The sequence below is a fragment of the Oculina patagonica genome, chromosome 10 (genome assembly GCF_052425735.1).
Source record: "Oculina patagonica isolate OP01 chromosome 10, crgOcupat, whole genome shotgun sequence".
In the NCBI taxonomy this organism is placed as follows: Eukaryota; Metazoa; Cnidaria; class Anthozoa; order Scleractinia; family Oculinidae; genus Oculina; species Oculina patagonica.
The window spans coordinates 15,919,701-15,947,588 of NC_135767.1; the positions used below are offsets into that span (position 1 = coordinate 15,919,701).

Sequence of the window (27,888 nt, forward strand, 5' to 3'; positions counted from 1 at the left end):
TCAATACTCTTGTTAGTGGATAAAGGTGTTCGCTTAGAGCGGCAGCGGAAGCTGGTGGCTAGGGTCCCGCACTTGTAATCCGGATGTCCCGGATGCTCTCTGCAAATGGATGGATTTGTGTTTGGTAGTCTCGAATTCGCCTCCTACACACTTTGTAAATAATAGCCAACTGTCACCTTCCTACCAGTCGGAATTCTTAAAGTTAAACTTTGTTCCAACTAGCTTTTACTCAGTGGTTTATACACTGACTAAATGTGCGCTTATAAGCGTAAGGGTGATTACACGTATTGTGCCTTGCCGGTGCCTTCCATATCGTTTTTGAATGTTCGGCCGTCTTTAACTCAAGTCTGAAAGAAACGGTCCTCGAAATGTGCTCAACAGATCTAGTAGTTTGTTTGCAAATGCCCTAGGTTTATTCCATTCGTCACAGATCCTTTTATTTCCTAAGAAGTGTGACCGTCCCGACTTGTAAATGGTTAGCCTTCTTAAAGCTGACAAGAAAAGCTGGTCAAATGTAGAACTGACGAACTCAAGTCTAAAAGAAAAGGTCCTTGAGATGTACTCAACAGATCTAGTAGTTTGTTTACAGATGTGCCAAGTTTATTCCATTCGTAATAATATAATCTTTAATTTGCTAAGAAGTGTGACCGTCCTGACTTGTGAATGGTTAGCCTTCTTAAAGCTATATTTTTCCATTAGCTTTAAGTAGTTTTTGTGATCACGAGTGATGAACTCCAGTTCCAAAATAAGCCTTAGCTTTGGTCTATCTTAGAAGAGGAAATAAAAGGGCAGCTTGTCTACTGCTTGTGTAAAAATGATATGCACGCTGTTTGGATTTAATTTCGATTTAATGGCAAAATTCACACATACACGATGATGCCTATCAACGTCTTCAACGCTTTTGAGCGGCTCATAAGACGTAGAGGATCACTCAGTTTTAAGTAGTCGCTCTCTGGAGGACAAGACTTTCCTCCAAGCCAAACGCCCTTGAAAGCACGTTTCATTCATCATACGGTTCTTGTAACGCTCCTTCAAATTTGAAATGGTTATTTCAGGGGGAGGGGAAGCAACTTCCCATACATTTTCTTATGGATGGGGAGAAAAGCAACTACCCATACATTGTCTTATATGAAATTTGAGCGATGTTCTCACAACTTGCAAAGCAATAATTGGAGCGGTAGTCAGCGAATGCCTCTAAGGCGCATGAGCAGATCCTTTCATGCTGAACTTGCCAAAACAACGACAACAACATGAATGACAGTGGGATAGTCCGGTTACTTTTTATAGCAGTGAGAGAAGTTTTCTAACTTGTGTTTTTAAAGCAGCGAAGATGTTTCCGGAAAGGTTCTTGTTGCGAACATGCGATATAGCTTCCATTTCGCGGAAAAGATGGCCTGCTGTTTAATCGTCTAAAAACCGCTGACTAGATCGTGAATTGATCGCGTTGCAAGTTGTGAGAACATCGCTATTCGGTCCCCTCCCCGGTTTTTTTCCAGGAGACTCCGACTTGGTCGCTGATCCAAGGGCAATTTCTGTCTGTTACCGGTTCGTCGTTTCTCCAGGCGTTTCTACCTAATGAAGAGAAATAGTGACCGAAGTCTACGGTTTTTCCGCTTGCAGAATCTAAAAGAAAACATTGCAGTCGACAATATAATTGATATCATGTGCTAAATGTATATCTATTTCGTGGTTTAATTAAATGTAGCAGATCTCTTCCTCATCAAGGGCTAGTGAAAATTTAACTACGCTGTTGAAAAGTTTTTATTAAGAAATTAGTAGAATGAGCAGGTCGAGCTAATCCTTCAGTCAATTGTAATTTTAAATATTCCCTTTTCGACATTCTAACACACTTACACAAGTAACGTTACAAAACATAAAACTTTATTTAAACACGGGGATACTGAACTTTTTTATAGTTCGAGCATTTGTCAACACAGCTGGTTCCCGTGTGAAAAATAAAATGTAAACTAAGAAAGAAAATTTAACGCTAGGCATCAAAAGAGGAAATTTAGGGCGCTTTCCATTCAACCAAAAATTCTGGTTTAAATTTCCGGAAAATTCGGTGGCGAATGGAACAGCATTTTCCAACTTTTCCGGTAGACTGCATGGAATGCTTTCATGTTTCGATCTCGAGTCTCACCCAAAGTACTCTATTATTCCTGATCTTGTCGGGTCGTTGTTGGAGGTAAATTAAATTAAAGCAAAGGAACTTCGGGTCAACTTTGAGCGACCTTTCAGTTCCGTAGTCTGAGTTGGATTTAGCGCTCCAACGGAACTGTAAGTCGCTCAAGTTGTACCCGATATTCCTGATCTGTGAGTATCAATAAAGATATGGGCCTTTGCCTGAGTCTTCGGAAGCAGGTTTCTTGGTGGTCGCAAGGTTATTCGAGTTTGCTGCTCAGAGATTTGTTTTCAAAGATACCGTACAATTCAACTTGGCATATGCATGTTATATTGGACTTTACCTTGTCTGGCTTGGGTGTAACAAGTACAGCTGAAATTCCGTTAATATCTGTGCTATTTAATTTGTTAATTACGAAAGTGTTTAAATATTTTCACATGTTTATTTAATCAAGGATTAGTACCTTCGCTACGAAACAGGGTACTGAAAAAATAGCCAAAATATTCAAAACTAAGATTCAAATTATAAAAATAATACGTCCTTAATTTTGTTCTACAAGACATTCTGACAGCACTAGCTATAACAGCACTACCCAACGTAATGCTCTACAGCATCCGACTGAATAGCTACAATCTACAAAAAGGTTTATCCACAAACTTAGGCTGCGATAAACGCAATCCTTTGACTATGAAATAAATCGTTATTAACTTTCTTCTCGTGTGAAATTGCATATTTCACTTCTAGGAATTTCAAATTAACAGTCACTGTGAGTTGATGTATCTTCTTTCAACAACGTTTCCACTGCTTCCGGGCAACCCACCCGAAGCAGAGCATCACGCAGTCTTATAATCGTGGCTTTCTGAGGGCCAACACTTTCCATCCATGCCAAGAGCCCTTTGTAGCACTTTTCAGTAACTCTGCAGCTCTTGAAGTCCTCCTCTATATTGCTTATGACAATTTCGCTCATGGCAAGTTCTCGTAGAACGCCTTTCCAGTTGACTCCAACATGGCCGCTAATGCAAAAGCAGTGTCTTTCTGTAACCGGTTTGTCATCGATACCTTTTAACAAGAAATAATATCTTCAATTGTAATCAGTTAATGTTACAACATTTGCAATGTTTCTATTGAGCTCTGCGGCTTGATTAGTCACACGATTATGCATTTGTTTTCGCCTTTTAATACCAGTTCGATTTTACAATGAGTCCAATTAGGACAATTAGATTCCCAGAGCGTACCCCTCTCTGTTGCTGACCAATTGAATAGGAGTTGTAGACTTATCAGTACGAATTTTTTTTGTGGAATGTAATAATCGAGAGCATAAGCACTAAGTTTGAAAAATTATATAGGTACGTACTAGCACTCAGTCTTGTATTGGGTCTTCGACCTTATGTATCCCCATTATTTCCTGATTTATTACACAGAAATTGATCCGAAAGTGTTGTTTCTTTACATTTGATTGAAGACTCTTATAAACGATATGAAAAACATTGTTATGTGATTTTAGAATAAAGCTGATGCCAGGAAAGCATACGTGTCGAGATATAGTCAGTTTTAGAAAGATAGTTTGATAAGATAGGCAAAATGGTTGTTTTCCGACTCGCCGTATGCAGACAGATCTATGGTGGTGGCGAATATTAATGACGGCAAAAAAAAAAACTCGTACTGTGTGAAAACATTTAAAAATAACATCAAATGTTGGTTGAACAGGTGGCCCGAACTTCAGTATTTAAAATCAATTAAAGAGCGTAATAATGCAAAATAAAAGCAATTCCGAAGTACTTTCAATAAATAACTCAAGCAGAACACGAGCTTGATCCTGCAGTGTTAAGGTTCGGTTTGTGTTAAAGGGCCGTGAGAAAAGAAAATAATCATGCGATTTAAAACCATGCATGCCCAACGCCCGAAATGCTCACTTATACAAGTTTTTCCGCAAGTGAAAATTAGGGTGCGTTTCTTTGGGAAAAATCCAAATCCGGATTCTTGATCCAAAAACGGATTTTGCGTTTCTTTACCTATATCCGAAAATGGATTAATCTTGGATCAATGATCTGAAGAATCCACACTTCGAGTGGATACATCAGATCATATCTGAATCCGGATTTTTAGGATTCATGATCCGTGCGTTTCTTTGGGAAAGGATTCGAAAAAAGTACCTTGGCCCAGCGGTCTTTGCTGTGAAAATACAGGTTCGCTCTTTGTAAACACTGCCATACGGAAAGTTTTAGGCGGTTATTTCGATCAAAATACAAAAATATTTCATGATAAAAGGAAACGGTAGCTTCAGATAGGTATGTAGTATCATTTTAAACGGGATACAGGTTTTCTAGAACAGCCACTGTGTGCCTACGGAAGTTGTATCCTTTTGAAATTGTCACGAGTGAATTTTGCACTGATCATTTCGCAATCATTCTTCGCGCTCAGATGCTTTCTCGCCACATTGTGCTTAACGCTAAAGAAGATCTACTTCGACGTGTGGTTTTTGTAAAAGATTTTGTATGCTTAAATTTTTTTAGCTAGGATACATTCGACGAAAAATAAATTTGTGCTGATATTTTATGTTTTGTGCGAAATGTGTTTACGTGGTTGTCATGGCAAAAATCCGTTTTCGGATTCTTCGTTTCTTTGGGAGCAAAGTATCCGTGTGATCTGAGATCAATGATCCAATTTTGGATTTTCCCAAAGAAACGCACCCTAAGGCTTATTAATTTCTTTTGGCGGGCACCTGTGTAGTTTTGGACGGGCATTTGGAAACCGCGAAAGCGGAGAAACAACCTCGCAAAGGAAGAGAGAGAAAGCCTTCCCTCTTTTTCCCTCGCGTGGCCGTCTCGCGCCTTTCGCGTTCCCCAAACGCGCGCCCAAAAAATATACAGCTAAAGCTATGGCCAGAGTAGTGAGAGGTCTGGAGCCTGTCGAGACTCAGGGACTTGTGAAATTTGGCGGTAAAAACCGCGTGCGTGATGGGTATAGCGTGATCCGCACGAAAATGCAGAAAGGCAGGCGAGGAGGGTGGTGCGGGGCATAGGCGTATGTGGCGTTCGTAAGCCTGCACCGGGCACAAGGGGTGATTCGAGGGAAGGCGAACAGCCGGTTTGAGTAACGTGCCCTGTTTGAACTGGATGGTCTTGGACCACTGCATACAGATCACTGAACCCCAAGGGCGAACGATAATATTCTCGCGTGGGTTTTTGAAGGGTCGTAATCTTTTTTATCAGATTTAGGAACAAGATTAGAATTGCGAAAAAGGAGTAAAAATCAATGAGCTCCGCCGCCCAGAAGCCTGAGAGCACAACGTGTACAATGCAGACGAAGGCGAACTGAAACTAATAGGACATAACAATGTCTTGCGCACGTGTCCACCGCACAGTCAATGATTAACCATTTGGAGCTCCGTATTATAATGCCATTGAATGGAATCCAATACCTAACATATGTATCGTGAAAAGCCGTGATCGATCGACACTTTTTCATGTTTCGATCTCGGATTTCGCCCAAAGTACTTTATTACTCCTGATCTTGTCGGGTCGTGGTTGGAGGTAAATGAAAGCAAAGGAACTTCGGGTCAACTTTGAGCGACTTTCAGTTCCGTAATCTTAGTTGGATTTAGCGTTCCTTCGGAAATGTAAGTCGCTCAAAGTTTACCCGATATTCCTGATCTGTGAGGATTAATAAAGATATGGGCCTTTGTCTGGGTCTTCGGAAGCAGGTTTTTTGGTGGTTGCAAGGTTTTTCGAGTTTGCTGCTCAAAGTTTTGTTTTCAAAGATACCGTACAATTCAACGTGGCATATACAAGTTATATTGGACTCTACTTTCTCTGGCTTAGGTTTAACAAGTGCAACTGAACTTCCGTAAGTATTTGTGCTATTTGCTTATCACAAAAGTGTTAACATATTTCCCACATGTTTATTTAATCAAGGATTAGTACCTTCGCAACGGCTAAGACTGAAACAGGATACTGAAAAATTGCCAAAATATGCATAACTAAGATTCAATTTATAAAAATAATACGTCCTTATTTTGGTTCTGCAAGACATTCTAACAGCCGTAATAGCACTACCCCAACGTACTGCTCTACAGCATCCGATTGAATAGCTACAAACTACAAAAAGGTTTATCCACAAACTTAGGCTGCGATAAACGCAATCCTTTGACTATGAAATAAATCGTTATTAACTTTCTTCTCGTGTGAAATTGCATATTTCACTTCTAGGAATTTCAAATTAACAGTCACTGTGAGTTTAAGTATCTTCTTTCAACAACGTTTCCACTGCTTCTGGGCTACCCACCCAAAGCAGAGCATCACACAGTCTTCTAATCGTGGCTTTCTGAGGGCCAACACTTTCCATCCATGCCAAAAGCCCTTTGTAGCACTTTTCAGTAACTCTGCAGCTCTTGAAGTCCTCCTCTATATTGCTTATGACAGTTTCGTCCATGGAAAGTTCTCGTAGAACGTCTTTCCAGTTGACTCCAACATGGCCGCTGATGCAAAAGCAGTGTCTTTCTGTAACCGGTTTGCCATCGATACCTTATAACAAAAATTAATGCCGTCAATTGTAATCAGTTAATGTTACAACATTTGCAATGTTTTTATTGAGCTCTGCGGCTTGCCTAGACAGACGATTGTGCATTTTCTACGGGTCCCTCGCTTCGAGAAACTAAAAGACATCGTTGCAGTCAGTTGTATTCAGTGCATGTTATAATACTTGCAATATTTTCTGTAGCCTGCGAGAGCAGACGCATTTCCGGCCGTCGCTTCTCTCCGCCGAAAAATAGCTATTTTTCGACGGAGAGAAGCGACGGCCGGAAATGCGTCTGCTCTCGCAGGCTATATTTTCTGCGGCATGAATCGATATAATTATGGTCCTGAGAACCACGACAAAATTTAAAATGTGCCGATATTAAAATATATTGCATCACAAAGTTACACCCAGGAATACCTCTTTCAAAGCAGTAAAAGGCACGCAGATAATTGTAATTTTATGGACTATACGCAGTTTAATATTATGCTCCACACCATGGATGACAACTTCCTTTCCTTCCTAATTGTTAAAGTTTCTGGGTGGCAGCAGGCTTCTGACGATTTAAAGAAAAATGGCAACGCTTTTTATTTTTTAAGACATGTTTCGACAGCAAATTTGGTGTAAAAAGCACTGAGTCCAAGGCAATACAGAACCAATAGAACGCATTAAAAAAGCTACCAGTCGTGCATATAAGTCTGAAAAATAAGTACGACTGGGGGTGTTTATCATTTAAACTCCAAATCATGTTGGATAAAATGATTCCGCAGTCTAAATTAACGGTCCTACTTTGGATCATGACTAATACACCACACGAGTACTACGAGCAACATACGGGTAACATACGAGTAACACACGAAACATACGGGCACATACGGGTACATACAGGTAACATACAAGTAACATACAAATACATACGAGTAACATACGGATACACACGAGTAACATACGGATACATACGAGTAACATACGGATGCATACGAGTAACATACCAATACATACGTGTGCATACCAGTTCCTTTTTCATTTCCCTTTATTTTATTTTATTTTTCATTTTTATCAGTATGCTCCCCCACCCCCCCCCCCCCCCTTCCCGTCAACAAGGTTGCGTGACGAGCCCAAAGGACAAAACGTATTGAAGACGTATCAAGAATTTGAAATGTTATAATAAGATCAATAGCTCAACTTCTTAAATTCACTTACATGCGATCTTACCCGTAACATACGAGTAACATAAGGACACATACGGGTGCATACCAGTTCCTATTTTATTTTGTTTTTTTATTTTTCATTTTTTGTTCCTTGTCCTTTGGGCTCGTCACGCAATCTTTTTGGAGGGGAGAGCGATGGAGAAACACGTTACAATACAATATTATACTCGTATGTTACCTGTATGTACCCGTAATTGCCCCTATGTTTTGTTTTGTTTACTTCTGTTGCATAAAATAAAAATGAAAAATAAAATGAAATGAAATAAATTAGGAACTGGCATGCACCCGTATGTATCCGTATGTTACTCGTATGTATCCGTATGTTACTCGTATGTTACCTGTATGTAACCGTATGTACCCGTATGTTCCGTGTGTTACTCGTATGTTACCCGTATGTTACTCGTGGTACTCGTGTGGTGTATTAGTCATGATCCCTACTTTGTCTTGTATTTTAAAGCATATCAGTCAAAAGAACTCTCCTTAAAAAGTGTCACTACCAATTTGTCGATTATCTCTCTTTCTTATTTGATTACTGATATTCTTTAATAGAAGCTTATGTTATATTAAGGGGTGTTTTTCCTTTCTTTTTGTGGCTGTTGTAGTTCTCATCTTTTGCTTCTGATGTTGCCGTGGTTGATCCTCTCGCCCTTTGACCATTGTTACCACAGGTTGCGTCTGTGCCATGTGTTAACTATTGCAGATAAAAGAAGAAAACGGTAAATATTGAACTAGAAATCTCCCGTGTAAAAAAATAATAACATCAACGATTTTCAAAGCTGGGTGACCACCCAGCCATATAAACGTCTGAAAAATATGTTCAAACATTTGAATGAACTGTTTTTTTTTTTATCAAATTTAGTATAATTACTACATTTTGCGTGCTCTTTTTAGTTGTGGTGTCAAATTGTAAAACACATGAGAGTTGAAAATACAGGTGTAAATTATAACGACAAGAAAGACTGTTTTATTAATGTCAATCGTATTTCTACTGGCTTTTTTTCTTTCGGTCTTTCACGACGAAGAAGGAGCGAGATGACATGGTGACTTCATAAAACGTCACCACTGAAGGGTGATGCCCAAAAGGGTGAATCAACTTATTAATATGTTTTCCTCCCGCTGCGTTTGACTGTAATAAAACAATTTTAAGAGACGGAACATTGGAAATAATCGGATTGGGGGTAAAAAAATGTGTCCGTCCCTAAGTAATAGTAATTGGACTAAGTTGAGTACAATTCAGGGAGTGATCGGGCGAGTAATTTCCAAATCGGTCGAGCATGCATCGCGAGGACGATTAGGAATTACGAGCAATAACAAATATCAGCACAAAATTGGAGGTAAGGAAGTATTTGAGGCTCTTTTCTAGTGTGAAAAAGTCAATGGAAAATTTTATTGGTTGTACAAACAGTGGAAGAAAGAACCCATTTAAATGCGCATGATTGATGCGCGAATGGCGAAGGGTGTCCAATTACAGGTATCTGATTTGAAGTTGCTCAAATTTGATACCTGTAATTGAACACCCACGTGATCTCGCGCCAATTACGTGATAAATAGGCGCGCGCAGAACCAATCAAAATTGAGAATTATGTTATAGATGGACGGCCATAGCAGTCATCATCAAAGCTCGTTGTTAGTCATCCTCGGAGACCCAGGGGCAGTGAGTGGGGCGAGAGAAACGCGAAAATGCGGGTAGAAAATAGCGCGAAACTGCGAGGAAAAAATTCAGCATATAAAAGTTGTATTGACTGAAAGTGCCCCTGGGGAAAGAGTCTTACCAGACCAGTTCAAAAAGCTCTCTGAATACTGCCTCCTGATTGGGCAGAAAAATCTTTTGTATCCCCATTGTATTATTCTGCCCAATCGGCGACCAGCCTGACTACAGTCCTTTTGGTGTGTTCTCACACGAAATATGTACACAAAGCCAGTTCGCTCGCCATACCTGTCTTGCTTGTTCGCCAAGAATTTGCTCGGGAAGGAAAAGTTTCGGCTAGTGCCTCCCCTGGTTGAAAACGTCGAAAGTTTGACGGCCATGCACGCGGAGAAACGGCGGATTCTTCAGATTGTGGTCGATCGCAGGTATCGTAACACTTGCATGCTGTTTGCGAGTTTTAAAAGTTTGTGTGCGCTATGCTAGTTGCACTGCTGTAATGGATGTTTTCAGATTTTTTCTGGGAAGATCAATGACAGCTTAACGCGAAACTTTTCCAAACAAGAGTAATTTTTTTACGAACAAGCCCGGCAGATGTGTCAAGCGGCCGTCTAGCTACGCGTGCAAAGCGTGCAGCAGCGATTCTTAATTTTTATAGGTGAGATAATAGAAGATCGATCGCAGCTGGAAGCGAAACTACAACAAAAAAAAAGTTTATTTAAACAATCATATTATTTACAATATTTTTCACCTCCCGCAATTAGCCTAGTTATTCGAGGCGGGAGGTGAAGAAGAAAATGAAGAAGAAAAAATAGATAAATAAAGTTACAAAAAGGTAATACCTTATCTACATTAAAGAAAAGATAGTAATAAGAAAGATAACTTCGAATATCATAGTAATAAATTAAAATAACAATGTGTTTTAAGTTATATTAAGCTAAATATTTTAGGAAGTCAAAAACTATTTCCAAACAAACTTTCAAGACCTTACATTACACCTTACAGCCCAGAATGCCATTGTTTTCAGCGACATGTACTTACAGCGCCCGATTTCAGGGCGCACGGCATAATAGTTTGCATATTTAGAACTAGTCAGTTGTGATTGGCTAATGGGCTTAGCTTTGGGAATACTCTTGAATTTCGTTGCACTGCCGCTGCTGTCAATCAAACGTTGAAAGTGTGAAGCAAATTTCAAGGTGCGATAAAGTACACAATAGCTCCGTAATTAGGCAGGGCTATCAGTTTAAACCTATTGTCAAAGATTCAAAATAATTTGTTGTGATCTCAAAAGACTTCGATTCTTTTTAAATGTTGTTTGTTATCACACAAGTGTACGTTAGCCGCGCGCGTTAAAAGATAAAAAAAAACTTGGGCTTAACAAAACTAATGTTCCCAATTACGGCCTGCCGTCATATATAACTGAAAAGCTGTTACTTGCTCGCCCTGTCTGTCTTTCAGACGTTTAACTCTACCGAGTTTCACATAATTTCGCATGCCCAAATAATTTATTCGCTCCTCTGTAAAAGGTCCAAAAAAATTATTCGCGCCCTTTGACTGACTAGCGTGCACGTGATTTTTTTGTGTGAAACAGCGACTGACGGCTTACCAAAACGATGTTATTAATAAAGAATGATGAGGAGAAAAGTGCATGAAATAAACAAAATATGCCTCTTTTGCAGCGTTGATCATGTAAAACTGAAAAAATACAACAAAACAGCCCTTTTTGTTCCCGGAACAAGCCGACCCACGCCATCAATGACTCGTGAGAATTCGCATTCTATTTTTTCTTAAGAAATATTATTCAACTTTTAGAACTTTGGATCCGTTTCGATTGATCAAAAGATAGGAAAAGTCGAATAAATGCAGGATTGATCGGGGATTCTACGAGCTCTGAAGAGAGCTCCCGATCAATGCGCTGCAGTTCGCTTAACGAAGAAGAAGAAGACATTTCTGAAGACAGTTCCGAGAGCGATCACGATCGTAGAGAATATGTCTCGAATTTGGCGTATTCTGGTGTTAACAGTTTGTCACACTTCACACTTCACTGAGTTGCACTTAGAAACAATGCTTAATTGCTACGGCTTGAGCTCAATTGTTTGTGAAGGCGGAGTTTTGAATTCATTAAAACGTTCGCGGGAACTTTAAAAGCGGTCAAATCAACTCTCTTGGGAGGCTCAGTGGGTCGTATTTTAAGTTTTACGGGCGTAGAATAAGACATGTTAAAAAATATAATGCTTCCAACGGTCGGATTTGCGCGAAAAAGCGGCAAGTAACTCTTGAAATAATACTTATAAAAAGCCATATGAATGCTTTCCTGCTTAGTTATTTTTTCTCGAGATTTTCAACCCCAAAGTGTCGATCTCATACATGCAGAGCTGCAAAATAGCTGCATTTGAGGCCGAAAAATATAATACTTTCTAATCAGTAACAGACATAAAAATAGCCGCATTGTCTTTATTTATCTCATTTTTACAAAAGCCATATGAATGGTAACGAGTAAACTAAACCGTTTTCTTGTAAAAGTAGAATTCCCGAGCAGTGCTGACTGTTTTTGGCCGACTTTCTTTGTTATTACGTGTACTTTGTCTAATGAGCTTTTGAATTTTCGCGCGAGAAGCGCTTCTAAAGTCCCGGATGTGTCGCGGCATTCTGGGCGATGCCGTCGATCGACCGATTAGCTACGCGCGCGTGTAATGCGTGCAGCACCAATTGTAGCACTCAAATGACGGTCATATTTCCCGAAGACAAAATTTTCCCGACACTTCACATCCAAGTTGAGGAGGCACTAGCCAAAACTTTTCCTTCCCGAGCAAACTCTTGGCGAACAAGCAAGACAGATACGGCGAGCGAACTGGCTTTGTGTACATATTTCGTGTGAGAACACACCAAAAGGACTGTAGTCAGGCTGGTCGCCGATTGGGCAGAATAATACAAAGGGAATACAAAAGATTTTTCTGCCCAATCAGGAGGCAGTATTCAGAGAGCTTTTTGAACTGGTCTGATAAGACTCTTTCCCCAGGGGCACCTTCAGTCAATACAACTTTTATATGCTGATTTTTTTCCTCGCAGTTTCGCGCTATTTTCTACCCGCATTTTCGCGTTTCCCTCGCCCCACTCACTGCCCCTGGGTCTCCGAGGATGGTTGTTAGTAAGCATTTGAGGCTGTATATACATGTCGAGAACTTGTACACTTGGTGGGTTTCCACTCCACTATCCAGTCTGCAAACACGTACGACACGTACGTTCTAGTTACATTTCCGGCGGTGCTTCTATATCCACTTTGACATCTAAATAGGCAGTTGGATCCATAAGCTTTGCCAAAAGAAGCGTCCAGCAGTATGGCTTTAGAAGGGATGTCCAATGCGAACATATGACAGCTTTAATAATAACAGTAAATAGCAATTATTTGGCAATAATAAGCTACTTTAGCGTAAATTTTACCACTTCTCCTCTAAAATGCATCAAGGGTGGAAAGATTTCTTAAAAATATGTTACACTGCGCCGCATACCCACTTTTTGTGGAAAGTTTTTCGAAAACATTTTTTTTTCTCGAAGAGGACTAGTATGTCTTCCATAAGTAAACTTAACAAAAACAAAAGACACTGCCTTAAGTGTTTCATTAAGGTACATGAAGATTTCCATGTACCTTTTTACGAGTGCTGCATGAAGGTACATGAAAATTTCCATGTTCCTTTTGATGAGTTTTGCTTGCATTGATGGTAAATGGGAATTTCCAACGTGCCTTTTGATGAGTCCTGCATGAAGGTACATGGAAATTTCCATGTACCTTTGTGCAGCGCTCGTTGGACAATACTTTTTTAAATGGTTATGTTGGAGCTGCAGTAGGTAATCTTAATTACCTTTGCTTCATTTAAAAATCCCGCATGGCAGTCGGGATAGTTAAATTCAAACCTCGTAACTGTTGTACAGCGCTTTAGAGGGTCCCTTTTAACCATCGGACGTACGGGGGGGGGGGGGATGCCACACCCCCATGGGGATTTTTTCCAAATTTTGAAAAGAGGATTTACTCTTGAATGCTGAAACTTTCAGTAGCTGTTGATCCATCCCTTGCCGAAATTTTGATATATCAACCATATCATAATTGCAAGCAGGTCTGGTCAAAAATAGGTTTTTGAAACGAAATTGTACGATTTGTTTAATTTTACATTCCATAAGCATTCCGGTTTGTTTTTGCATCATTTTCCGTGAAAATGGTGCACAAAGTTCATGGAAATTTCCATGTGCCTCTTCTTACGCGTTAAGCGAAAAGGTACATGGAAATTTCAATGTACCCTCTTTCATGTTTTAAAGGTGCATAGACATTTCCATAAACCCTCTCTTAGGCATTTTAAAAAGGTGTGTGGAAATTTCTATGAACCCTCTTTTATAAGTCTTAGAAAGGTGCATGGAAATTTCCATGTACCTTTTCTTATGTGTTTAATCACAAGGTACGTGGAAATTTTCATGTACCTTTTACGTGTCAACTCTCAAGGTAGAAGAGAGAAGTCTTAGATTAGACTAGATTTTCGCCGCTTTCTCGAGTACATTCTCAGGGAAAAAGTGCAACTCATTTCCAGAACAGCAGTTGGTAATTGAGCCTACCTCAGATTCGAGCAGAAAAATCCATTTGTTTTATACAGATGACGAAACTTGTACAGTATCTTTGATTCGGTGTTACTTACGCACGAAAAATTCGTAACAGAGAAACAACGTTAACAATTTTGAATGTATTTTGGAATTTATAGACATCTTCAGAGTGATATTTGATAGTTTCTATGATGAAAAGTGGTGTTAAGCGTCCTTTACACGGCAAAATAAAAGTGGAAAACCCATGTTGGCAAACTAGAGTTGGTGCGTGTGAACGACACATTCCTACAACAGTTGGCAAACAAGTTGGCAAGGTATTTGCGAGAATAGAGACAAGTTCTATTTGTCGCCAACAGTTGACCAACTTGTTCATACACACCAACTTGAGTTCGCAAACTCGAGTTGACCATTAGTTTGTCGTGTGAAGGCCGCTTACGCTATGAACATCTATTCACCTTTTTAGATCTTTTAACGGCCACCATGTAGGTGACCCAAAGAGGAACACTTAATAATAATGCGACGACTGCATACTAAAATGCTGCGATTTTTTTAAGCGCTTTTTGAAACACTTTAGTAGTAAACATGCTGCAAACTTATTATAATAAGCTTTGATTAACCTGTAAAGTAGAACTAAAACTACACTAGATGTAACAATAACAACTATTTAGATTTTAGAATTTGATAATATACGAAGAGAGCAATGCCCACCTTTCACATGAATAACAAACGTGCAGCTGTCACTCAGTCCAGATGAGTCGGTGACTGTGTATTTAATGTACGTTTTACCAACATTCAATTTTTGTGGTGGCCGTAAACCACTGAGTTTCAGGGGCTCGTTAGAGTTGTCGGTGGGAACTGGTACCTGCCACGTCACTTTTGCATATGATTGGCCAGGATCCGTGGGGATGTTGTCCATATCAGGTGGACACTGGATGCTCGGAGCTTGGATATCTGTTAAGGAGAAGTTTGCTCTAACAATTGTTGAAATAAGATAGATCTATAGTATGTGTTTTTAAGCACGTTTCAAACTCACTTTTTCAGTTTCTTTCACCGCCGACCGGTTAGCTCATTTGGTAGAGCGCCGACCACCGTGCGAGAGGTCACGGGTTTAAGTACCAGACAGGTCAAACACTCAGGTCTCAAAATAACAGAAGAGAATATGCTGCCTTTGCAATAACATCTGCAAATGGTTAGATATTCTAGTCTTCTCGGATAAGAACGATAAACCGTAGGCCCTGTCATCAGCATTTTCAGTGTTATGGTCAGCATAGGACGTAAAAGAACCCACACACTAATCGTTAAGAGTAGGGCATGGAGTTCCCGGTTTTTGGACTGTTCGTGGCCCGTTGTACTGTGCTTACTATAAAATGCTCGAAAATATTCTCTGTATTAGCTGCTCTACAAATCTGAGGATATATAAAAATGATGTTTATATGTATTTATGTATTCTCAGATCCCTTTATACGGCCTGGCGCCCGTTTGAGTTTGAGTTTGTGACTAAAGCCCTAAATTTTAACTCTGTAATATGATGTATTCGTTTTCACGTTTACCTGTACAGTTGATGTGGCTTTCACTCCACTGTCCAGAGTGCAAACACGTTCTTGTCACATTTCCCACGGTGCTACCATAACCACTTTGGCAACCAAATACGCACTTTGATCCATATGTATTATTACAAGTAGCGTTCAGCAGTATAGCTCTTCGCGGAATGTCCAAATTGGAACAGGTGACGGCTTTAACAGTTACAAACAAATTGCCATTAACAAATCATTTTTAATCCACAGAAGAAAAGTGTTATGTGTAATAGATCTATTGTTTGTACTTCACATTTATTTTTTTTTTATCAACATTCATTATGACTTGATAATGACGATAGCTAAACGTCGAAACGTCGTCGTTGTTACTAAGTTTTTTAACTAAGTTTTTTAGAAATGTTTTCAAAACACATTTCGTGGTAGCTTTGCATAAAAAATCGCTTTTTTTTCGAATCAATCTGTTAGAAATAAGAGACATTTGTATTTATGCTTTACCAACCAGGGTTCTGCCTCCGAGAAGGTCGAAGAAAAAGGTAAAAGTTTTCATTATAAATTGTGAGCGTTGTTCTGATTCGATAATTTAAATTCATCAATTTATAGTGCTTAAAAATCGTATCAAAACAGCGTCTCTCAATAAAGCAAATAACTTACTACCTTCGCAGATCTTTCCATCTTGCTTCACTGCCAAACCAGTTGGACACACGCATTCATACCCAGACACTTTCGCTACACAAAAGTGGCTACATCCTCCATTGTTCTGAGCGCAGGGACTTGAAGCTTTTAAAGACGTAAAAAAACGGTAGATAAATGGAGTATACATGGAAAGTGCCTTGTATATTAAACAGTATTAGTAAAATTATTAAAACATATGATCCAAAGCCAAAGTGTAAATATAAGATAAGATAAGATAAAATTTTATTGAACACTCCTAAAGAGGTTTTTCAGTGAACAATACATGAAGTTGAATAAAATGTAAAATTTAAAATGTGTACCCTAGTTATATATTATAAAAAATAAAAAGAAATAGAAAGGAAAATGCAAGAAATAAGAATAAAAAAATAATTTAAAAACTCGCTGAGAAGCTTTGTCTTCAGAGTTTTCTTAAAAATTGTATGACTCTTGCATAGTTTTAAGTCTTTGTCTAAAGAGTTCCATAGCTTTACTATTCTGTAATAAAATGACTTCTGGCCAGCAGTGGTTTTGCACAGGGGAATATTCAGTTGTTGTGAATTTCTTGTGGTTCTGCTTGATATTTGTTGCCTTTTGACAAATTGCGAAGTCAGATAGGTCGGGGCACAGCCCGTCATGCACTTAAATGCGAAAACAGCGTCTCAAAGGTAAAGCTGCTTTTTTACGGGAAGCAACCTCAAATTCTTGAGTGATGGAGTTATATGCTCAAATTTGAATGTACCACTAATTATCCGAGCAGCGAAGTTCTGAACGAGACAAATATTTGCAATGTGCAGTGACGGTGTAATGATGGATTAAAAAGGGAGAGATTAAAAGTCGGTAGCCATTTCCAAGCTACCTTTTGCCTCTGTTTTACAACGAAGAGTCCTGGTGAAACTTAGATTTGCTCCAAGTCGACCTCTAAAAGCAACAGAAAGGACATCAAGCTTTAACAAGATGGTGCAGAGACCAAGCAAGCAGAAAAAAAAGAAAAGAAAAGAACTCTGAGAAAGTCTAGGTAAAACTTTTCATGAGCTTTTTTTATTTTGCATGGCAATGTACGTGCAGATGAAACATTTTTATATCGGTGGTTTCACACGAATATATCTTTAGTCCAGGAGCAAGACACAACTCGGGAATGGCCTTTAATTTGCAACATTATCTTTTACCGACTGTTTTCAGCCGTCGTTTGATAACTCCGGCTTTGAAGTGTAAGATAAAGAAGAGAATGTCGAAAGTGTTTGCAGGAAAAAATATTTTTGAAATGTAATTGACTCTAGGATACGTAAAAATATCGAAGGTCCGATACCAGGATTCATTGTAAAAAAATGGTAATAAAGCGTTCTCTGGTGATTTATTTTGTTAATTATGAACTTTCAACGGCCAGTGTGCTGTCTTCCACGGATCAAAACTAAGTGTTAAAAATAGACCAAAAATTTGAGTATATCGAGCGAATCGCATAAATTAAAAAGTAACATATTCCAAGTACCTACAATACACATGAATATATATAACAATGGGATATGGAAGGGTGAAAATGGGTGCTGTCCACAAGTGTGGACAGCGGTATATTCATGTGCATGAAGGTCTTGCCCCGCGTCATGCCACTGGGGGTGGGCGGGCGGGTTCGTTCGTTCCTACTACAAGTGATGTCGTAGGAGAAATGTGCACAATGGAAGAAAACATGATAATAAGTACAAAGCAGAGAATTGTGGGATTTATATTGCTATGCTAATATTCATTTATTATTTCCGGTACTTGGAAGAGTAAAAAAATATGTGTAATGCCTGTAATGCCTTTTTTAGTATTTCTGATATGTTCTTTTCGCCTTGTACTAAACGATCTCTTTGTCTCGCCAATGTAGCTCCAAAGACAAGATGCTTCAGGAATTTTGCAATGTCGTTTATAAAACCCTTGTGCATCTTGTTCTTGGAGCTACATTTGGAGAGACAAAGAGATCGTTTAGTACAAGGCGAAAAGAACATATCAGAAATACTAAACAATGTGCTAAACGCTTCCAATGTAACGAAACATGCCTGGACTTTTGATCACGTTATTGACTTTAACAATGCTGAGTATGAATATCGGTTGCATTCTGACAGAGCTAATCAAAGAAAAGCACAATCCATTTTTGGTGCAAAATCGTTGCTTAAACAGGCCAGTACACCTGTAATTGGTCAAGGTCTCCTTTTCCAATGAAAACGTCAAACCTTTTTTGGCCAAAAGAAAGGATATGAAGAGTAGAAAGTTGGGAGAATAAGAAGGCAGGTAAAAAGGAAACAAAAGGGGCAAACAATTTTTGGACCGGTTCAGCAAAAAAAAAAAAAAAAAAGTCCAAATTTACGCGCATGCACCAAAGTAAAATATTGTATGTTTTTACACAGAATCTTTATCAAAATGTTGCTAAAGTGTAAACAAAATGCCTCTTTAGCAAAGTTGAGGTAAATTCAAGACCATAGTACCCAAAATTTCAGTTTAGCGGCTAAAAAAGCGTTTTTGGGGGAAAATTTGGGTGTCAAAGGGTTAACATTCTTTTTGCATATATTTTTTCTTTTTAATTTATGCGATTCGCTTGTTATATTCAAATTTTAGGTCTATTCTATCACTTAGTTTTTATCCGTCGAAGACAGTCGACTGGCTGTTGAAAACGCTTATTTAAAAAATAACAGAACGCTTTATTACCTTTTTGACTCTAGGATAAATACAAAACCGTTCAGTAACTGTTTGTTTAAATAAACAGGTACTGAACTAAAGTTCTCTTCGAGACATTTTAGTTTGACAACAAGTGTGTTTCTCTGCGGTTCTTGACTTTGCCATTGTAACCGTTTTTAACCGAGTTTGCCAAAATTTCGAGTTTAAATACCTGGAGGTTGCCGGGCGTAGTCGTACGCTACAATGCCCATAGGCTGTCCGCCGCCGATGCTGTAAGTGCGAATTACTTCTCCAGTGGTTGCATCCAGATTGCGAACCTCTTTATGCGTACTCCAATCGGTAAAAAACAAGAAAGGTGGAATTAGCGCCACGCCAAACAGATGTAAACCGCTCAGATAAAAAAGCTTCTTTCTGTTGTTGCCATTGTAATCGACGGATTCTACTGTGTCATATACTGCATCAACCCAAAAGATGCGTTTGTTTCCTTTGTCAAGTTCGATACTACTCGGACGAAAGAGAAATGTTGTTACGATGGCGACGCTTTGATTTCCACTCAATGAAGCTTTTTCAATTTTTCCGCTGGAGCCCCAATCAGTCCAAAACATTAAGCTGTCAAAAAATAAACAAAACCTTGTTAGTTTTGACGTGTGTCCTGATTGCCGGATTGTTGGGTGCTTAATTTCTATTTTTACACTTTAACGACGTTTATGCTCTTTAGTGTTTAACCATCCTCGGAGCCCCGGCGAAGAAGAGTTGGAACGAGAGAAAGGTACACCTGGGGAAAGAGTCTTACCAAGCCAGTTCCAAACAGCCGTATGAATAATCTTTAATATGGCTCATTTGAAGCTTTTGAATTAATTACTTCTAAGTTCGGCATCCCGCGGCAGTAGCGGGGCCGTACGCTTTTCTAGTGGGGCCGTACGGCTTTTTCTGGCCCCGTCAGATCGAGGCGTACGGCCCTCATACGGGACATTTTTTCGTGTGGTTTTCAAAGGAAGTTGCGCGCGGTCCAGGTCATACGATAATTTTACTTTTGCGATAATCACTGTCTACTACAATCTTTTCACGATTAAAGAATGAGATCAGGACTGATATCCATGTTTCAACATGGTCAAAATCGCTAAGCACTCAGTCATTCCGCGATGTTTCTGTCGTAGTGATTCAATTACTTCGAAAGCCTTTTTTTTTTTGTTTTAACCCTCTCTCCCTTGCTAGATATTTGCGTTTCCCCAGTCAACACCACTTTGGCACTCTATGGTGTGTCATGCTAGTCGTCCATCTTCTTCACCCAGAAAGTATGAAGAGAGCCATTATAAAAGGGTTTCCGACAGGGCGAGGGCTTTATGTGATGAAAAATACATTTCTGCCCAATTTGGAGGCAGCATTCAGAACGCTGTTTGGAAACAGCCTGGTAAGACTCTTTTCCCAGCGGGGCACCTTTTTATCGCATTAACTTTTCTTCGTCGATTTTTTCCCTCAGTTTCGCATTTCCGTCGCCCCTACCAACTGTCCCTGTGTCTCCGAGGATGGTGTTGAAGTTAGGGTTATTTTTAGGCACCTCTGGGATATGTGATATATTCACCAATTGTAAGGGCGCAGCTCGAGGTGAATTAATGACATATCTCCGAGGTGCCTTAAAACCCAGGGGCAGTTAGTAACTGGCCTATTTTTTACATGGGCGAGGTATCATTTGTGGCGTTTCTTCGCTGTTTCGAAGTAGGTGCGCTAAAGTAAAAGAAATACTAAAAAATGAAAAAAAGGTTCCGAAAAGACGCACTGGGGTTTTTCGTTTTTGATACGCCGACCAAAACAACCAATCAGTGCGTGCCAATTCAAACAAGCTTTACAATAGATTAATGATCCCGAAAGTACGCACTAAGGTTTTGTTATTGCTTTATGGTACCGACGACTTTGCAACCACATTTTTTCACCACTATACTGCAAAGCTGGCAGAAATGAGTGAAACTGAGAAGGAAAATTTTAATGGTACGATAAATCTAGTCAGTGCAATGACTTAAAGAAACGGTTATGCTCTAAAAAATCTGCGAGAGGACTGCGAAAACGCTCAGTTTAGCATTGAAGCGGCGACAGAAGGGCGGTTTCGCTTTAAAAAGGCGAATAAAGAAGTCCCGACCAGCAGCGTTGCAAAAGCGACAGAAACAAATGCTAAAAAACGTCGAAAAGCGAAATCATCGTTGTATAGGTGTCGTTGTCATCGTTGTATCAGCTAGTTGTCACGCCACTGTCACGCCGCGAAAAATAAATCCAAAACTAATGAGTCAAAAAAAAAAAACCAAGAATATTACAGGTTGTAGAAAACTACTATATCAGCTAGTTGTCCAAGTCTCAGGTCTGTACGTTATTCCGTACTCGAGTTATCCGTCAAAATGTTTCACGCAAATTTAGAGAGCACAGTATGGAATCGCCATGTTGGAGTCCAACTGCTTGGGCTCCAACATGGCCGCCGGAAATCAATGAAAACATCTGGCATTAAATTTTGCTACAAAAAGCAATCGGATCACCCTCGTGAACAAGTAAACATTCATATAAACACTTCTAGCAAAACCTCAACTGTTCAGATTGTTAAAAATCGCAAGATAAGGCATTTTTTAAAGAGAACGTGACAGCCCTCTGGCGGCCATCTTTGATCTCGTGTGGCGTGAAACTCCGAAATTCAAAATGCTCTATCTTAAAGACGGCGAATACAATCTAGCTAAAAACCTTAAACAGGATAAATATTAAAGATATCTAATATTTAGTGAAGGACAAAATATCAGGAGTCTTGCGATTCTGGGTTTTAGAATTTTGATGACGTCACGTGAAAACCAAGAATATGACAAAGAGCTGCTGGCCAGGAATAGTAAATGGATCCGATTGAACATTGAAAAGGTAATCTTTTGGAGTTTGAAAGTTTGGAATGAGTAGGTAACAAATCGGAATGCACTGCTTCAGAATTCTGAGAAAGCAAACGTCAAGGCAAAATTTCCAGGTCTCATGTTTTCAATTTAAGCATTTTCTCAGTAGTATTTAAAATGTAACAACATGCTAAGCAAAATAAATGTAACGCTATCGGTTTTGTCTGTTAGATGCGATGCGTATGGGTGTGATGCAAGGGGAAATATAACTTTTAAATTTTCCCTAGGTGATTATCAACTCTAATATTCCCCTAGGAGAATACTAGAATATCAGCCCAGCCCCTCCCAGTTTTGATCAAAGTTGCCCCCCCCCCCCAGCCTTCCAGATAGTTGCTAATTAGCGGGATTTATTTAATAGAATCAGCCTTGAAGAACAAAGGAAAACGAGCCATGTGAAAAGTAACCATTATGATGCAAAACCGCAATTGAGTTAAGGAGAATTCGACAAGTCCCTGTGTAGCAAAGACCAGTTCTCTCAAACTGTTCTTCTCATCACATCATCATCATCATCATCATCATCATCATCATCATCATCATCATCATCATCATCATCATCATCATCATTATTATTATTATTATTATTATTATTATTATTATTATTATTTAAAAATGCGTAGTGATTTACGATTAAATTAGTCCTGATAAAAGTAAGGTCATTTACCTGTTGTCAAGATCTAGAGCTATTGCTCTAGGTTCATCACGTCTCGAGGAAATCAAAGTACGTTGGTTATTGCCATCTAGGTCTGATACTGATATGTTATGATACGTTCTATCAGACCAATAAAGCTGTGATGATCTCCAATCCACTGCCAGTCCGCCACAGTCGCCAATCCCTGTTATAATTGTTGTCATGTTTGCTTGGTCAATGTGGAAACGTTTGATGTTTTGTTCTGTTACATCGCTCCAAAATATGTACCCCAAGCTGAAATGAACGTCTATGGCAACAGCTCTTGTCAAACCCGAAATAATGGAATGAACGGCTGCAGTTTTGTAGTCCAAGGCTAGAATATCCGTTGTGTTTGATATCAGCAAACATAGAGGACTGCATAAAGTGGCTAGGGACCCAAAAGTAAGAGAAAAGTGTGATTCAAGCAAAGAAAAAAATAACTGATTTTTAGGGTTTCTGCTTAAAGTAAAATAGAAGGAATTTTAGTTGGATCGACAGGGTGCTTAGACTATTGCTTCCTGACGTTTTAAATTAGTCTCATATGAACGATATGAAAAAAGTAAAGGAGTGTTATGCGATTTGAGAATTAAGCTGAAAGCTAGGATTACGTATGTATCAAGATAGTTTTAGACGGAATTAACTTGATAACTAGATAGGAAAAATTGCTGTTTTTCTAGGGAGACAGATCTCTTGGGCGGCGAATGGTGGCAAACAAAGATCTCATACTGTGTGGAAACACTCGAAAATATTTAGTAATTAAAATAGTTATGATTAGTGTGTCCAGAGTTATGCACTGAATTTAATTTCCCATAGGTTTGACCACTGGATTGATAACTGATGAAACTCCTCGGGCGATACGTCGTCTCGATCGCCCCATCGTAAGGAAACTTTTTGAAGTGACAAAGGAGATAAATAACGAGCGGGACGATCATATGAAAACCATCCTTAAAGGTCGCAACCCTCGTGCATGCAAAGTAACATGCCACCAGAAAGTGGTCGTAAACAAAAAGGTTCAAATCTAGCGGGATTTAGCTTATGCGCAAAAGCAATCCAATCCGGACGTATACAGGATGGGATTTCGGTTATTTTTTATTTATTTCATGTTAACTACTTGGCAATCAGGGTTTAAAGACAGGTAGCAAATTCGTTGTCAATTCAATATCTTTTTTGGAATGCTTGCGTAATTTCGTGGTTAGCTACGGTTGCGTGAGTCACAAACCACAATAATGTCTCCTCCAGCGCGTATAAATATCGAACGTGCTAAAAAAAATCCCATGTCTTTTACTTGTCGATCGTTCGTCATGCTTTTACTCGGACGAATACAGGATGGGAACTTCGGTTATTTTTTTTTTATTTCATATTAGCTAACGGGCTTTCAGGGTTTATTTTTTTACCCGCGGCCGAAAAAAAAGGCTGATCCCAGATTCGTCGTAAATCCAATAGTTTTTTTGAAATGCCTGATCGCACGTTCGTACGTCACGGGCCACAACTATGAAAGCAACTGAAAGCAGTCGTACACAACCGTGAAAATCTAGCAGAATATAGAGCTCCGTCTTAGCAGGAGCCTGGGCTCCCCATTATTACACATTCCATTGTAACATACACATTTTTATATCAGCAAATGATAAATATTTTTATTTTTTTATTGTTATCATATAGACTAGTTGATTGTTAAGATATCAAATTTAAATGATGGATAAATCGATTTGCCTTTTTACTTAGTCTATAAATAAAAAAAAGTATCAGCTCTTTATTGTTACAGACTTTCTATTGTTACAGACTTTCTTTCGGGTGACAAATGTGAGAGTTATAAGGATGGATTTAGATTTACAAAGTGTTATTGTTGATTTAAAGACCGTTCTTCTCTTTAAATATGAAAAGCCTCTTTTATCTTACGTTAGAAACATTTCTTTTTTAACCAGTATGTATATAACTGCATATTCTACATAAAAAAAGAGACAAAAACGGCGCGACAGTAGCAGCTGTAACTGTCCTAATTATGCACTTATGTTTCCACGTTTACGATAAAAAATACTCGACAGTGGCTAAAGAGGCTGGCCCATTTTGTTAACTTACCTCCACAAACGCTGATACTTTGTTTCTGATTTAAAGTCAACGCCGCCAACAGCGTGCAAATCCACCAGGTGGCACTCATGTTTGTTGGTAATAGTTCTTGCTTCTAGAACAAATCAATAGTATAAACATACGCAATGCAGTGAAAAATGATTCACAAAGCACAAAGTTAATAAGAAGATCGATGTAACCTTGCCACGAATCGGCAGTGCAACAGTACAAAATAATAATTCTCTCTTTTAGGGAAACGAGCTTAAAGGATCGTACTACAGTTCCGCCAATAACGAAATCTTCTATGGTATGTCTGCAACCAGCGCCAGTTTCGTAGTTATATGCCCCGGAATGATCAACTTTGCGAGCTCATGCGAATGCTCATGATCTAGTCCCCCCACACAACAAAAACCTTTAGTTTCCAATTAATTGCAAGATTAGTTGTGGCAAGGGACTTTCCCTTTTTGATGACGTATTTATAATGTATTTTTGGTATAGTTCATCTTCTATATATCCTACCATAATTATGCAAGAAATAGCAAACTTTTAGTTTGTTAGTTCTTTTAGTCTAAATTAGCTGAAATCCGGCGTTGTTCTCAAAGCAACATATTTATTCAAATGTACAAAATTCACGCTAATCTTTATAACCTATTGTGATCCAATATAGCCATTTCCGAACAACACATAACTGAAGCATAACAAAATTAAAACTTATGAAAGGATGAGAGAACTTGTGTCTTTTGAGAGCAGAAACTTTAAATATTCCGTTAAATGTGTTGATACCCTTAGTACATTGCAATGTTACTCTTGTATGAGTCGACCAATGCTATTTTTTTCTTAGATAATACATGGCCAGTTTGTCATCCGTGCTTGAAAATCATTTAGATCTTCAACCATGCGGAACTGTTACGAAAGTCGTAATTCAATTTTGACGTATCTATTCAAAATTGTTCTTGACTTTTGTAAACAACAATGTACGTCGACTACGCAGAAAAAAGGAGAAACCGCTAGTTTAAAAATAGGTGACAAGATTGCTTTTAAATATCTCTACTGAACTGTGGCAACGGGTTCAGTTCTATGCGATAGATCAAGTTTTGGGTGAGCGTGTGGAATAATAATGATATCCTAGCTCTAGCAGAGCAGTTGTTTTAAAATTAATATATAGATTTAGGCAAGCCTAAAAGCGGAGCTCCCCCTTTGATTTATTTCATGTTACTGGTGTTTACAATGTTTTCATTTTAATAAATATGCGTGTAAAGCTTTGATGTATACGATAGCTCATAGGTGCAAGACAAATTTAAATCCATCATGGTTAAAATGAATGTCGTACGGTACAAAACAAACTAATAAACTCGAGGCAGAACAACTCATGGACTAAAATTTAATTAAGAGTTTATTCTCTTCTTTCTAAGAATAGAAAATAGTTTTACGATCCTCTAAGGGCCTCTTCATATGATCCCGGTTGACCGGGCTGGCCCAGTTACCGAGATCTCGGCTCACTCCTATTTTCTTGTAAAATTTTGGATGTGTTCATATGAGAAGGTGGGCCAGCCCGGTTACCGATATCTCGGTTTCTGCAACCGAGATCTCGACAACCGGGAAGAATATTTTCCCATATGAACGCTCCAGCCCGGTCGCCGGGACGCAACTTTTTTTGAGAAAATAGCTTCCCTTTCGTAATTGGGCGGTCTAAGGGCCTCTTCACATGAGCCCGGTAAACGGGCTGTCTCGGTTACCAGGACACATCTTGACGTCTGTTCATATGGAAAATTTTATCCCGGTTGATGGGGATAACATTCAAGAAACGAAACCAAAATTGCGACACATAAAGTTGCATCTTTTGCGACTATCGTAGCTTTATAAAGCTAATTCGCATATTCCTAAAGTGGAAATAGATACAAGGCAAAATTATGCCATTTTGACCGCCCAGTTACGAAAGGGAAGCTTTTTTTTCCCGGCGGCCGGGCTGGAGTGTTCATATGGAAAAATTTTCTTCCCGGTTGCCGATATCTCGTTTGCAGAAACCGAGATATCGGCAACCGGGCTGGCCCGCCTTCTCATATGAACACATCAAAAATTTTACAAAGAAAATAGGAGTGAGCCGATATCTCGGTAACTGGGCCAGCCCGGTCATCCGGGATCATATGAAGAGGCCCTAAATGAGGGTCTCAATGGGGTGGTGGCTTTTACGGTTAACGGTTAAAATTTTGGCCTTTTTACGGCTAACGGTTAATTTATTTCCATTACGATTAACAGAAATTAAATGTTAATTTTCATTGTTTTTTATAGTTAAAAATCAATTTCCATTATTGAAAAACGTATTTTAGGTCTTTGGACCATTTTTGGGACGATGAATTGAACTAGTTTGGGTTATTTATAATTACTGACCAATTTTTACGGTTAACACATTTTACGGCTAACGGTTAAAATTTTCCATATTTTACGCCTAACGGCTAAATTTTTGGCCGTTTTACGGCTAACGGTTAACCCCATTGAGACCCTCCTAAATGGTTTAATTTTACTTTGTATCTATTTCCACTTCAGAAATATGCGAATTAGCTTTATTAATAAAGTTACATGGGTCTATAAAGCTACGATAGTCGCGAAAGATGCAACTTTATGTGTCGCCATTTTGCCTTCGTTTCTTGAATTTTATCCCCGTCAACCGGGCTAAAATTTTCCATATGAACAGAGGTCAAAATCCGTCCTGGTAACTGAGACAGCTCGTAAACCGGGCTCATGTGAAGAGGCCCTAATATCGTTTTGCTTTATGCACAAGTGACGTCAATAAATTTCGTGGACAAATATTCCCGTCTTACTTTTCTTGCCTGTATTTGTCTTAACATCGGTGCACTCAAATGGGTTGTTGTTCACGTACGCAAATTTAAAACTTATCTGGGATGAATCGGTGGTGATTTTTTTTATTTGTTACCGTGTGTGTGAACAGTTTAAACAATTTTTAACGTACACTTGATCATCTCTATTCAGTGTAGTTATTCAGTGTAAAAGTGAGCTTCACTAAAGCAAAAATAATTGTTTGAACTACTTTTAAGGAATATATGAGTCAGTTTGTTTTCGCATCTCGCGCTCGAGCTAGATGGCTAATATTTTCAGGGTAAGTTTAGTTTAAATAAATTAAATTAGTTTTGTTCGAGTTTTCTGCTTTGTCGTCGTTCAGTAATAATAAAACGTCACTTATACTGTATGAACTTCTTCCGCCGAGAAAATTTAAGGCTGAAAGTCGGTAAAAGCTCACAGCAATAAGAAATCTTTAACTCTCATCTGACAGAAACACACCAAGCTCAC

General features: G+C 38.9%; 2 protein-coding genes across 2 annotated transcripts in view; both read right to left on the minus strand.

Moving 5' to 3' along the window:
- The window catches only part of LOC144628972 (low-density lipoprotein receptor-related protein 6-like), a 58,506-nt gene extending 33,829 nt beyond the window's left edge, over window positions 1-24,677 (minus strand). Inside the window, exons 1-4 of the mRNA XM_078487107.1 lie at window positions 24,595-24,677; window positions 22,513-22,906; window positions 19,148-19,545; window positions 16,267-16,392 (exon numbers count right to left, since the gene is read on the minus strand). Of these exons, the coding sequence (XP_078343233.1) occupies window positions 16,267-16,392; window positions 19,148-19,545; window positions 22,513-22,906; window positions 24,595-24,673 (997 nt within the window). The 5' untranslated portion in view covers window positions 24,674-24,677. The remainder of the gene's footprint in view (window positions 1-16,266; window positions 16,393-19,147; window positions 19,546-22,512; window positions 22,907-24,594) is intronic.
- Window positions 1,362-27,888, minus strand: part of LOC144628955 (uncharacterized) — a 272,516-nt gene continuing 245,989 nt past the window's right edge. The window contains exon 50 of the mRNA XM_078487078.1: window positions 1,362-3,181. Within this exon, the coding sequence (XP_078343204.1) occupies window positions 2,877-3,181 (305 nt within the window). The 3' untranslated portion in view covers window positions 1,362-2,876. The remainder of the gene's footprint in view (window positions 3,182-27,888) is intronic.